This window comes from Gymnoscopelus microlampas (genome assembly GCF_963454915.1).
Source record: "Gymnoscopelus microlampas genome assembly, chromosome: 8".
Taxonomy (NCBI): Eukaryota; Metazoa; Chordata; class Actinopteri; order Myctophiformes; family Myctophidae; genus Gymnoscopelus; species Gymnoscopelus microlampas.
This window is the reverse complement of record NC_139945.1, coordinates 14748203-14761653: the sequence shown is the minus strand read 5'-3', so window position 1 is coordinate 14761653 and position 13451 is coordinate 14748203. Positions and strand designations below refer to the sequence as shown.

General features: G+C 42.4%; 1 protein-coding gene across 2 annotated transcripts in view; it reads left to right on the top strand.

Annotated features, from left to right (window-relative positions):
- The window catches only part of LOC311050800 (LHFPL tetraspan subfamily member 6 protein), a 65270-nt gene extending 61898 nt beyond the window's left edge, over positions 1–3372 (top strand). For both annotated transcript variants that reach the window (XM_084064963.1, XM_084064962.1), the window contains exon 4: positions 1823–3372. In XM_084064963.1, coding sequence (XP_083921089.1) covers positions 1823–1941 — 119 coding nt within the window. In that variant the 3' untranslated portion in view covers positions 1942–3372. The remainder of the gene's footprint in view (positions 1–1822) is intronic.
- Positions 3373–13451: the final 10079 nt, after the last annotated feature.

Below are 13451 nucleotides of genomic sequence, written 5' to 3'. Positions count from 1 at the left end.
AAATGCACTTCCTAGTTACTTTCCACCATTGTAGTATAGTGTAGTGTACACCTATGCAATGATTTATATGTTGTGTCCTATACGTCCATGTGGGCTGTGCACCTTTGGTGCATGACACAAACATAAAGACATCTATCTATCTATTTGATTGATTGATTGATTGATTGATTGAAAACTTTATTGACAGAAAAGTCAACAGAACGAGATACAGTCAGACATTTGAGCTAACAGGATAACGCATAAAAGTCCTGGGGACTTGTTTCCATTGTGGTCCCATCCTATGTATTCAATTCATCAACATACAAAATAAAATACAAAATACAATATCATCAACACATATAAAACGCTATATGTTGAATAGAAAAAGAGAAAAAAGAGGAGAAAAAAAACCCGTAGGCAGTGAATGCCATCACCTTTGTTTCTATGGGAGAAGTGAGTTTACCTCCGCCCATTTACCGAGTGCCGCGCTACGAGCTTGTAGATCTGCTATTTTTGAAAAATCTTGAAAATGTGTGCAAATCTTTGAATATATATATTTTTAAAGCGAACATTTGTAACTCAAATCTTTGCTTCTGGGGGTCCCTGGAACAAAATATTTTGATGGGGGTCCGCGGCCAAATACATATCATTTTGGGGGTCCTTGACATGAAAAAGATTGAGCACCACTGATATAGAAACATACGTTTTTCAGAAAACTGTTGAGATTTAGGAGACACGTAGAATCGGCTTCAGGTCTCAATGGCTTAAATGGTGCTGCAATATTAAACGCAACATGTCAGCAGTAGGGGTTCATTGTCTTGTTCAAGGACACTTTGATGGTCTAGTTAGTAAGTTACAGAAGCAGACAACCTCACTGCCCCAAGAGGGTGGAAACCTCATATGTCCAAAACTGTTACTTTTCAGGATTCAAATTCAAAAACAGCAAAAGTAGCAGATCGACAATCTCAAAACGCATTTCGAGCTTGTAGATCTGCTACTTTTGATGCTTTTGTGTGAAGCTGTAGAATGATCAAGTAGGGCATTCATTTACGAAAAAACACAAAAACTAAAAAATAAGAGTTTTCTGCCTTCAAACTGATGCCGTATCCAGCCCTTCTCCACTGACCAACTATCATTCAATCTGAAATGCTCACGTCAAAGTAGATTTAACCATTTATTGCCACAAATGGAATACAGTTAAGCTTGGCGTTAAAGCTCCGCTCTTGGGAGAATATTCACTGAATTTTGTAGAAGCAGCCTGCTAAGCATATATTCAGGGAATGCTTAAGCAAATCTCCCATAGGGATACAATGTCAACAATGTCAAAAATAATAAGTATTTGAGCCTATGCCAGACTCTAACAAAGCAGATATACATGATAATCACAAGTATTTGAGCCTATGCCAGACTCTAATCAAAAGGTGGAGGCTGGGGTGGAGGAGGAGCTAGCAGAATGCATTGGTTCAGCAACCAAGAAAGACCTAGACTCTAGGTCCTAGAGAATTCAAACCGTATTTAAAGGAACCTCTTTGCTAATGCGTGAGCTGTGATTGGATAATGAGTGTGTGACGTAATGACCAGCAGTGCTGTGAATGGGGAATAGAAAGCTGATGTTCACATCAGCTGACTGACAGCTAGTCACAGCTTTGGCGTGCAAGACTTCCGTGTCCTGCATGAACTAACACTATGCTTCCTGTGGAATAGCCAAAAGTACATTTACTTGAGTACTCTAACTAAAGTCAATTATTTTAGTTTTTGGTTGTTGTGCTAATGACGCTAACGCTATCCCCCCTCTCTCTCTCTGTCTCTCTCTCTCTCTCTCTCTCTCTCTCTCTCCTCACAGGTTCGTGTCAGATCGGCTGGGCGTATTACTGCACAGGGGCGGGAGCCGCGGCCGCCATGCTGCTGTGTACCTGGATGGCCTGTTTTGCAGGGAAGAAACAGAAGCATTACCCCTACTAGAATAGAAGAGAGGGGGTATATATAACGCTTCATTTATGCTCCGTTGAACGACGGCGTTGCGAACTGAATATAGCCGACCAGGGGGATGGCTCACACATGGGCGTGCGACAACGTGTCGAAATCACGAGGGATTGGAGCGAGGGGAACTTCCGGTTACATTTATTTTCAATGGGAGGAGTCACGCACTACCTCGCGTCCAACCTGCCGCTGGGGGAGGGAGAAGGGGAGGAGGGGGGCGGCTCGTGGCACGCCGGATGCTTGATAACCACGTGACTCCCATAGGAAATGAATTGAACTGGCCGCGTCCCCCCCGCTGCCTCCTCCTCCACCCGCCGATCCGGCACGTTGTCGCACGGCCATGTGTGAGTGTCCCGCGAGCTCACAACGTTGTGAGCTCGCGAGTCGGCTATTTTTTCGGGCAACGTGACTCCGTCATAAGACAAAGTATAAATGGGGCTTTTCAGAAGGACAAGGGGACGACCACAAAAAGGACCCCCCCCAACGGGCAGCCGGGAGAAAAGGGAGCAAAAACAAAAAAAAACTCTGCCTCGAGGGACTCACAACCAGTACAGCACAGCGAAGCACCAAAGACACTTAAAAGTCATAAGGGTGCACATCATGGGACAAGTTGCTCAGCTGACGGCAACTGCAGGGACCGTTTTGTTTTTTTCTTCCGCAATGCAGCACACAGACACACACGCACACAGACACACACACACACACACACACACACACACTCACTCACACACATACACAGCTTTGAAAACCTGGAACGTTCTCCGACAAGCTATTCTTTAAAAGGAAATCTGTATGGACCAATCCTATTTGTAATAATTGTTATGTATATGTAACTATCTCTTTTTTTTGTAAAGAGTGCTCCTTTGTTTTGTTTGTTTCTTTGTCTGATTCGATGTCTTACACCCTTTATGGCCATCGTTGTTGTTCTTGTGGTTTGTCTGTGTGTGTGTGTGTGTGTGTGTGTGTGTGTGTGTGTGCGTGCGTGCGCGCGCACACGTGTGCGTGCGTGCGTGCGTGCGTGCGTGCGTGCGTGCGTGCGTGCGAGCGAGTGACACAGAGACTTAAGTAATATTACTTCCGTTGTCATGGTGACATGTTTTGTGTATCCCTCTCCACGGCACGTTCTTGCCTTAAAACACAGAAATGCAATAATAATAATAATCTCTATAAACGTACGTAAAAGCAATCCGATGTCGGCTGCACCGCTTCTCAAACACAGCCTTCTTTTTTTCCCCCTCCCAAGACTCGGAAAGCGTAATCCTCCTAGTTTATTTAACGTTATCTCTTCAAGGTATGAGTCGTGTACGATGATGTATTTTATCATGTTAGCATACGTCGTTTTTGTATTCACACTTGCAGTTATTCTTTTTTGCCGCATTGTTTTTTGGATTTGTAAATAAATGTTTATCTAAATCCTGTGCTTCAATGTGTGTGTTTTTATGCCACGAAAGCCGAGCGAGCCTGACGCCAGTAAAATCCTCAGGGCTAATTTATCTGTTTGTAACTCAGTTTACAAATGAAACCAAATGGACCCATCTCTGAGTTAAATTATGACCGAGTATTTTTCTGTGCAGGTTTCTGAAAGCTCGCATTCCTAAAAGGCTTTCCCATCACCTCTTGACCTCGGCCGTGTTGAGTTCACACGGGAGTACATTTTGGATCGATGTGGAGGGATAAGCGTGGGTGGGATTGAGAATTAAACTTTTCCTGTTACTGACTTGGTAAATCCCTTCACGGCCCCCTGCCCTCAGTCAGATTATTTGCCTCTGGTCAGGTTACTCAGCTTCAAAGCAGAGTCTGTCTCTCACAGACACACACACACACACACAGGTTTTTATTACTACTACACTTGTGGGGTAATGAACATTTTAGGACGGTGATTTCACAAATTCCATGAATTTAACCCTAACACTAAAGCCGGAAGTAGGCGATCTACAAGCTAACAACTGGCGCCTAACTAAGTATAAATGAGGCACAACTCCAACCCTGAGCGCCAAACTTGACCTCTAAATGCCTAATCCTAACCTTAAACCCCAACCTGAATCTGTTCCAAAATTGTAAATCTTGTTTACCATAAAACAACCATTTCTCTTGTGAAGACCAGGGAAATTGTCCTCACAATGTGTACAGTATTTCTTGATATTCTATTATACTTTTGGGGACATTTGGCACCTCACATATAAAGTAATAGAAGAGTAAACACACAATTTGTGGCCCAGAACGCCAAGACGTCCATCAGCTTCATATGGAGGAGCAATGATGTTGATGTATCTCACACTATAAAAATAGTCTCATCCGCCTGCTTTCAGAACGCGAACGACACAGATAGCACTTCCAGAGCCGCCGCTCGCACGGCGCTATACATGCTTCATCAAAGGATGAGCTGGAACTGCCTTCAACCGACGCATTTTGCTATTTTTAGTAAACTCCATGCCTCTGACATGCTTTATATATTTATTTATTTATTCATTTGGCTCCCTCTTTGGGTTACAAACGATGCTTTATGGATTGGCTCGAGACCAAGTATTCAAAGTCAGCTCATTGAAAATGCAGCTGTAGTGGGTGTATATACTCATTAACACCATCCCTCTCGCTCTCTCACAATACACAGCATCCCCCTGATAATAACCCCCCCCCACACACACACACACACACACACACACACACACACACACACACACACACACACACACACACACACACACACACACACACACACACACACACACACACACACACACACACACACACACACACACACACACACACACACACACACACACCCCACCACCACCCTCATCTGAGGAGTCGCTCTCTTTCTCGCTCGCTCGCTCACTACTCACTGTTTAATAAATCAGCAGGGTGCTCCCCTGCCTTCTGCTGGCGCTCTGATCTGCACAGTGGATTGATATCAGCAGCGATTGTTACAAACGGTGTGGACCAGATGTCTCATGAGCTCCGCTTTGACACATTCAGGTCAAGTAGGAAAGCACTCCTTCCCTCAGTCGCTGTTCCTTTGCACCAGTACCACACCAGTACAAACCAGTACCACACCAGTACCACACCAGTACCACACCAGTACAAACCAGTACCACACCAGTACCACACCAGTACCACACCAGTACCACACCAGTACAAACCAGTACCACACCAGTACCACACCAGTACCACACCAGTACAAACCAGTACCACACCAGTACCACACCAGTACCACACCAGTACAAACCAGTACCACACCAGTACCACACCAGTACCACACCAGTACAAACCAGTACCACACCAGTACCACACCAGTACCACACCAGTACCACACCAGTACAAACCAGTACCACACCAGTACCACACCAGTACCACACCAGTACAAACCAGTACCACACCAGTACCACACCAGTACAAACCAGTACCACACCAGTACCACACCAGTACTACAAACCAGTACCACACCGGTACCACACCAGTACAAACCAGTACCACACCAGTACCACACCAGTACAAACCAGTACCACACCGGTACCACACCAGTACAAACCAGTACCACACCGGTACCACACCAGTACAAACCAGTACCACACCAGTACCACACCGGTACCACACCAGTACAAACCAGTACCACAGTGGTACCACACCAGTACAAACCAGTACCACACCAGTACCACACCAGTACCACACCAGTACAAACCAGTACAAACCAGTACCACACCAGTACCACACCAGTACCACACCAGTACAAACCAGTACCACACCAGTACCACACCAGTACCACACCAGTACAAACCAGTACCACACCAGTACCACACCAGTACCACACCAGTACAAACCAGTACCACACCAGTACCACACCAGTACCACACCAGTACAAACCAGTACCACACCAGTACCACACCAGTACCACACCAGTACAAACCAGTACCACACCAGTACCACACCAGTACCACACCAGTACAAACCAGTACCACACCAGTACCACACCAGTACAAACCAGTACCACACCAGTACCACACCAGTACTACAAACCAGTACCACACCGGTACCACACCAGTACAAACCAGTACCACACCAGTACCACACCAGTACAAACCAGTACCACACCGGTACCACACCAGTACAAACCAGTACCACACCGGTACCACACCAGTACAAACCAGTACCACACCAGTACCACACCGGTACCACACCAGTACAAACCAGTACCACAGTGGTACCACACCAGTACAAACCAGTACCACACCAGTACCACACCAGTACAAACCAGTACCACACCAGTACAAACCAGTACCACACCAGTACCACACCAGTACCACACCGGTACCACACCAGTACAAACCAGTACCACACCAGTACCACAGACACAAAAAGTGGGTGGTATCTTTTTTTAAATGATTGAAAACCCATTTTTCAAAAGATCTTCAGAAATTAAAAAAAAGTCAAATAAAATCCTTAAATGAAAGGGAAAAAAGAAAAAAGAAAATAGCTAATAACACGATGCGCTGTGAGCTTGTAGATTGGCTATTCTTACTATAACATAGTGCTTAAGTGGTTCATCCATAATGGATTTTTTTTTGTCAGTTTGGGTACTGGGGAGACTACAAATCTATCATTGCATCTCCGCTGAAAACCTTTGGGAACCAATGCCACAGATCGACTGATGCAGCCTGAGGGGTTTCTTTACAATGTACAAACACACACAGTGGAATGTATCACAGTAAAGCGCTCAGCGTTATTTAACCACTTGAACCCTAGTGTCCCTGTTCTGGGGGGGATTCAGCAAAAATAGCTCCATGCCTAGAGTCTAGAATCTCACAACATGAACATGTCGCCTTCTGGACGTGTTGTGTGCTTGCAGATCGGCTACTTTTGCCAAAGAGATATGGTGTAGAGGGAAAAAAAAATCAATGGACCAAGTAGCTAAATGTAACAAAGTGTAAGTGGTTAAAGGTGGTGTAAGTGATATTTTTTGGGTTAAAACAAAAGGGCTTTTGTTAAAAAGCTCTATGTTATGATAGTAATCAATCATTGCTGTTATGTTTGTTCAGTAAGAGGGTACTGCTCTTTAATAAACAGAAAATACATTTTCAGGGGCTTTGCCAATTTATACTATCAGAAGAAATATCACTCACTGCTCCTTTAAGCTACAATTCATAACTTTTATGTCCAACCCCAGATTTGGTGTGTGAGAGTGCCAAACGTCTACCATTCAATAGGGAATCCCTGCTTGGCCAGGGAAGACATTGGGCTTATGAGCTTTAAGCAGTACTACCAGTCAACCAGTAGGCATCCTACCTGACAGCAGGGTCTATCTCTCTAAATGGAGAGTGTACAAATGGAACCAAATGGACCCTTACAGGTCCATTTGGTTCCATTCGGACACTCTCAGAGTTACAGACCTGTAGGTCCATTTGGAACCCCCTCAAGGAACCCTGAGGGTCCTTGGACCCCACTTTGAGAACCACTGCTCCATCATACAGATTGGTTAAAAATCATCTTTTATTCATTAGGTTCAGATTGCAGCTTTAACACTGAGAGTTTATAAATGGATACATTAACCGTTCACAGGATTTTTACAGTGAACAAGGCACAGTATGGTGCTATGGGATTTGCAGTTCTTATTATGCTTGCCAGTGACTGCAAAAGAATGGAGCTTTCAGAACCACTGACAGATCATATATTAGCGCCTGCCTTCCCACTAAGACTTGCATTTTGACATGTTTGCTAACGATGCATTTCAAAGTTGCAACTGCTTTTTCTTCTTCTTTTAGAGGGCCAAGCACAAAGTTAACATGGCAACTGTATATACATACTCTATATGTTGATACGATGTTTGCTCGTTTGCTGCTGCCCATGGCAAATAATAAAAGAACCTGCGATGACTTTACGAGAGTGCCGGTGATCTTTTCCTTTTTATTGGGAGTCTTTCTGAACCGTGCATCCAGTAAGACAATGGTTCTCAACCTGTGGGTCAGGTTAAGTGTTCAGGTGGGTGGGCCATGGATGCTTTCAAGATTTTCAAGTGGGCCCTGATCCAGAAAAGATTGAGAACGACTACAGTAGGAGACTATTGTTTAAGACGAGTGCTTGCATTCCTTGTGAAGTTATTATTACATTTTTACACACATGAGGAGCACATGTACAGTATAGGTTCCGCCTCTTTAATATTACACCATTTTGAATTATAGGAAGAACACTTCATCCCTACGTCTTCCTAGGAGTTTTGAGCAATCTGCACCAAACTGTCTACACACGACACAACCTCCCAGTTGACGAAACTTCTGTATGTCCAAAAATGAAGTCTCCATGAGCAATGACTATTATAAAGGGCTGGGCTTTTCACAAAAATGTGAATAACACAAATGTCTTCACTAACACCACAAAACTGTGTGTATACTACACCCCATCCTTTGGAGAGAGAAGTGATCACACCACATGCGATGAAGTCCTTCACTGCTGTCCAGTTTGTGTACTTTCAGTAAGTGATACAGCTCTGTGAGGAAACATAAAACATGTTTCAGTATTACTGATATCATTGCTGTTGGGCAGAAACCAATTATCTCTAGTTTTGTTTTTAATGTTTTACTTTTTGTGTTTTTTTGTAAATTAATGCCCTGCTTGATAATACTAACTACAGCATCACAAAAGTATCAAAAGTAGCAGATCTACAAGCTCGCGCCACGTTTTGAGCTTGTAGATCCGCTACTTTTGCTAGTATTTTAGAATTTGAACCCTGAAAAGTAACAGTTTTGGACAGAGGTTTCCACCCGACTGCTAATTATGTGCATGTAGCATTTCTTACAGAAAAACACCCAGCCAAACTAAATAAAAAATTGTTTGTGAACTCTCAGACTTGATCAACACAGGGGTGTATTTGTCACTCACTCATACAGGTACAAGCAAGCAGCAAAAATGAAATGAAGTTTTAATAATAAAATAAATAGCATAAATGTTTTTATTTTGAAGAATATGTTCTTTTGGGGAACAGCAAATTATCCTTCAACTTCTTGTTTATGACTCAAAATGAATGGATATACAGGTTTTGTAGCAATTTGTAGCAATTGTAGAAATATTAGACCTTAATTGTCGAATGTTTAAGCATGTTATAATGTATACTTTACTCTACTCAAATATTAAAATTTTCAACATTTTGGACAAAATAGCCAATTGTACATCGAGGTGCCCAGATGTCCCTAGTGCCCACCTTTCCTGTTACTGTTTAAAACAGCAGTAGGCTCCATTTACAATAACTGGAGGGAGCTATAGTTTCATAAAACAAAAAATGTGGCTAAACATGGTAGGAAGTTAACTTAAAGAGTGATTAATCCAACATTGACCTGACACAATATAACACCAGTGGTGTAATGTAACATGTACAAGTACTCTCAAGTAGCCTACAGTACTTAAGTACAATTTTGAGGTATCTTACTTGTTTCAATACTTACTTCTACTCCACTACTACATCTCAGAGGCAAATATCATACTTTATACTCCACTAGAATTATTAGAAAACCTTAGTTGTATACTTTATAGATTTGAATTATTATTACAAAACATACATTATATATATATATATATATATATATATATATATATATATATATATATATATATATATATATATATATATACACACACACACACACACACACACACACACACACCCATGGATACATTCTGCTTTGTATACATTTCGGCCATTTGAAAATAGCAGATCTACAAGTTGTAGATCTGCTATTTTCAAAATATTGTTATACGTTAGACATTTTGTATAATGACTACTTTTACTTTTGGTAATTTAAGGATATTTAGATGCCGATACTTTTTCTTTTACTAAAGTACATTTTACGGGACGGAACAGAGTAGGCTATATCTATTGCAGTATTGATACTTTTACTTAAAACATGCGAGTACTTTTCCCACCACTATTTACCTGTAGTCTGTCAGACTGCAGATGTCTTGTCTGATTCCACAGCTGACCAAAGTGAACTCTCGCTTGTTCTTCTAATCTAATCGGTTTTCTGTCTTGATTTGGTGAAATAATAACTTCTGAATCAGAATTTGTAACCCTATTTGGGTTATCGATAGCTGATCGGATCCCCACCAGTCAGTCAGCCCCCCCCCCCCCCAACAAACAAAAACACCAATATATTTACAAACTGCTTTACAGAAGAAAAAAAAAACAACAACACCGGAACACACACACACGCACACACGCGCACACACGCGCACGCGCACACACACACACACACACACACACACACACACACACACAGGCAAACCGGATGTGACGTTAGTTTGTGGGTGTTGCTCTGTATCAATAACAAACAGATATGATTTGAACAAATACAACAAAGTTAGTCAGTGGTGTAAAGTACATTTACTCAAGTACTGTACTTAAGTACAATTTAGAAGTATGTTGTACTTTACTGGAGTATTTCTCCAATTTTCAGTACTTTTACTTCTATTTCTACATCACGTTATCGATACTTTTACTTTTAGTAAAACATGTGAGTACTTTTTCCACCACTGAATTTAGTTTCCTTGAACAAATACAGGAAGTTAAGTTTGTGAATCTTTTTGTCATTCTGTCTTTGATGTTCACCGCACCCAGCGCATCGTCCACACTGTGGTTACCCAGGCAACAGCAGTGTGCACAAGCGCTGTGTACAACGACGCGCGCTGCGTGACGTCGTTGACCGTGACTTCGCGCCACGTCACTCTAACGTTCCCCTCGCGCAAAAATACACAGAACAGCATTCTGTTTGGCCAATCAGAACGCGTTGCCTGTCCAATCAGAATCGACCTCTGTGATCCCAGATCTCCGACGTGGGCGATATAAAAGGTTTGCACATTTGCTGCTAATGTCAGTATTGTTGACGTCTGACTTGAGGAGAGCTCTACAGTTGGTGTTGGAAGAAGAAATACATACTCTCCTTTTAAAAACAACAGACAGGAATTGTGAATAAAGAATAATTGTTTGAGTAGCTTAATTCATTCAATCGATTTCTTAAGATGGCAACAACTATGGATTTTCACCGGCCTAGCCCACTTTCAGCTATTTATCAAGCTAATACAACAGCGTACAGGCAACAGTCAGGCTACTTGAGACAGAACAAGCCAAAGGTCTCTAACATCTCTGGCCAAACTAATGGCCCTGACTCACTTTCAGCTAATTTCCAAGCACTTGGTCCTGAAATGAGTCCTTTTCCGAAGGAATTTGTTATTAATAAGTGTGAAGATGAGGCCACTGAGGTGGTAGCAATCTATGGAGCCGATCTAAAGGAATCTATGATTGATGAGGATGAGGGCACCATGGTGTTCAGAAGCTTTTATGGAGCCATTCTCTGTGGAATTCCAAAGGAATGTATGATTGATAATAAGCATGAGAACAAGGGCAACACAAGCTATGGAGCAGATCTCTTTCAAATGATTCCTGAAATGAGTCCTTTTCCAAAGGAATTTCTGATTGACAAGCGTGAGGATGAGGGCACTCAGGTGTTCTATAGTGACGCAGGCCCTCGCAGTCCTGAGATTATTTTTCCTCCAAAGAAAGTGCTTATTCAGGGAGAAGAGCAGGAGGTGAGAAGGGCTGCATACTCTGCACTCACGCAGCGTTATGACACTCAACGTCGTCCCATCTCGACAGTGAATAAACGTCGCCATGATGAAGGCGAGGAGGCTGTGAAAGAGGAAGACGCCGGCCATAAACGACGAAGACTGCAGGAGACAAGAGGAAGGACCAACAACTCTTACCCAGCTCTTGTGAGTTCCTACAGCCACCCCTACTTCAAACCACAACAGCCCTCTTACCATCCACTATTGGAGGCTCCTGTGCACCCAGCTCGAGAGAGTGCCTACAGCCTCACATACTTCAAACCACAGCCGTCCTCTTACATGCCACTATTGGAGACTCCTGCGCACCCAGCTCTAGAGAGTGCCTACAGCCGCACATACTTCAAACCACAGCCACATGCGCCGTTCAGAACACCTCCCATCCCGCCATTTGCACGTGCACCGTTTGCCCCACCATTCCACCCGCCATTCGGGCATGAGCGGTTCCCCCCGCCATTCTACCCACCATTCGCTCATGATGAACTGTTCCCCCCACACCGATTACGCCCGCCATTTGAGCATGAACGGTGCCCACCACCATTCCCCCCGCCATTTGCAGATGCACGACGGCTCCCAGCACCATTCCCCCAGCCATTCCTCCCGTTTCATCGAATGTTCTGAATTTGGCGTAAGAAGGCCAAGGAAGGAGCATGGGGCCGTGAAGGGTAGGCCTAAGTCAGCTGCAAATGCTTAGGGCTGGACAAAAGACAATACGACATCAGAATGTTGACCAACGCCATTACTACAACTCCTATAACAACTGGGTGACTTCTTAGGACTGTCGGCATGGTGGAAAAGAAAACTGTACATGTACGTATGTTGATGATGGCTATAGGTATAAAGTATGATATTGGAGGTGACTGAACCAATAATTGTGAAATCTCTTACTTATTTATTATTTTGGCTTGTTTCATTTATGTATAAATAAAGGTATTTTAAATAAATATATTCTTTCAATCCTCAAAATGTATTTTTGTCTTTTAAATCACATCAACATGAAATGTATATTTGATACACTGAGAATTTTATGAAATTACTGTATCAACAATTTATATACTTGATTCAATAATAAAAGTTTGGGTAATTTGGCATCAGAACAGGTTATATACGATATTATAATTATGATTATTACCAGGGTTGGATTTGCTCAGAGGGATGATGCCTTTTGGTCAGACTGAATACATGCAAACATTTCCTTTTGGGAAATGTAGACTGCTTAATATGTTTGTTTGATCATTATTTTTGATCATATAATTGAATAATACATACATTCCAAAACCCTGGCATCCCTATTTTGGGCAGATTTTCAAAAGTTATCTCAGAATTGATTTAGCATAGGTCCACAGTTTTTCATAATTATAGTATCAAGGCTATAGAATGTATTATAAGCAGTAGTATCTGACTCAGATGACACATTCAATGAATGGGCCAGGATTAAAAAGCATGACATGGGGTTGGACATTAGAATCCTATGAGTTTAGTTAATTAAAGTCTGACTTGTCCTGTCCCGCCAAGCTAAATTATACATCCATTGTAGGGGAGTTCCATCATATTCTAAAACTAGTATGTATAATATTATGTACATTAGTGAAGTAAAAATGTGAGTGAAAACTATAAGGGGGTATTTACTGATTGAATGCACTTTGTTTTGTCAGTCACGGGTGAAATATGACGTCAGCTCTGTGCACATATCTGTACCCAGTGCTGCCTAGGTTATTGCATGGTAGTTCAAGGTCAGTCTATGGTGTCAATCATCGATGAAGTATGAAGTCAGCACTTTTTTATAAAACAACATTGTGGGGAAAAAAAGAAAAGGGATGAGTTCTTAGATCTTCGAAGCAAATGTATCAAACATACACTTTGAAATTCAAAGTTTATGTTTGATACATTTT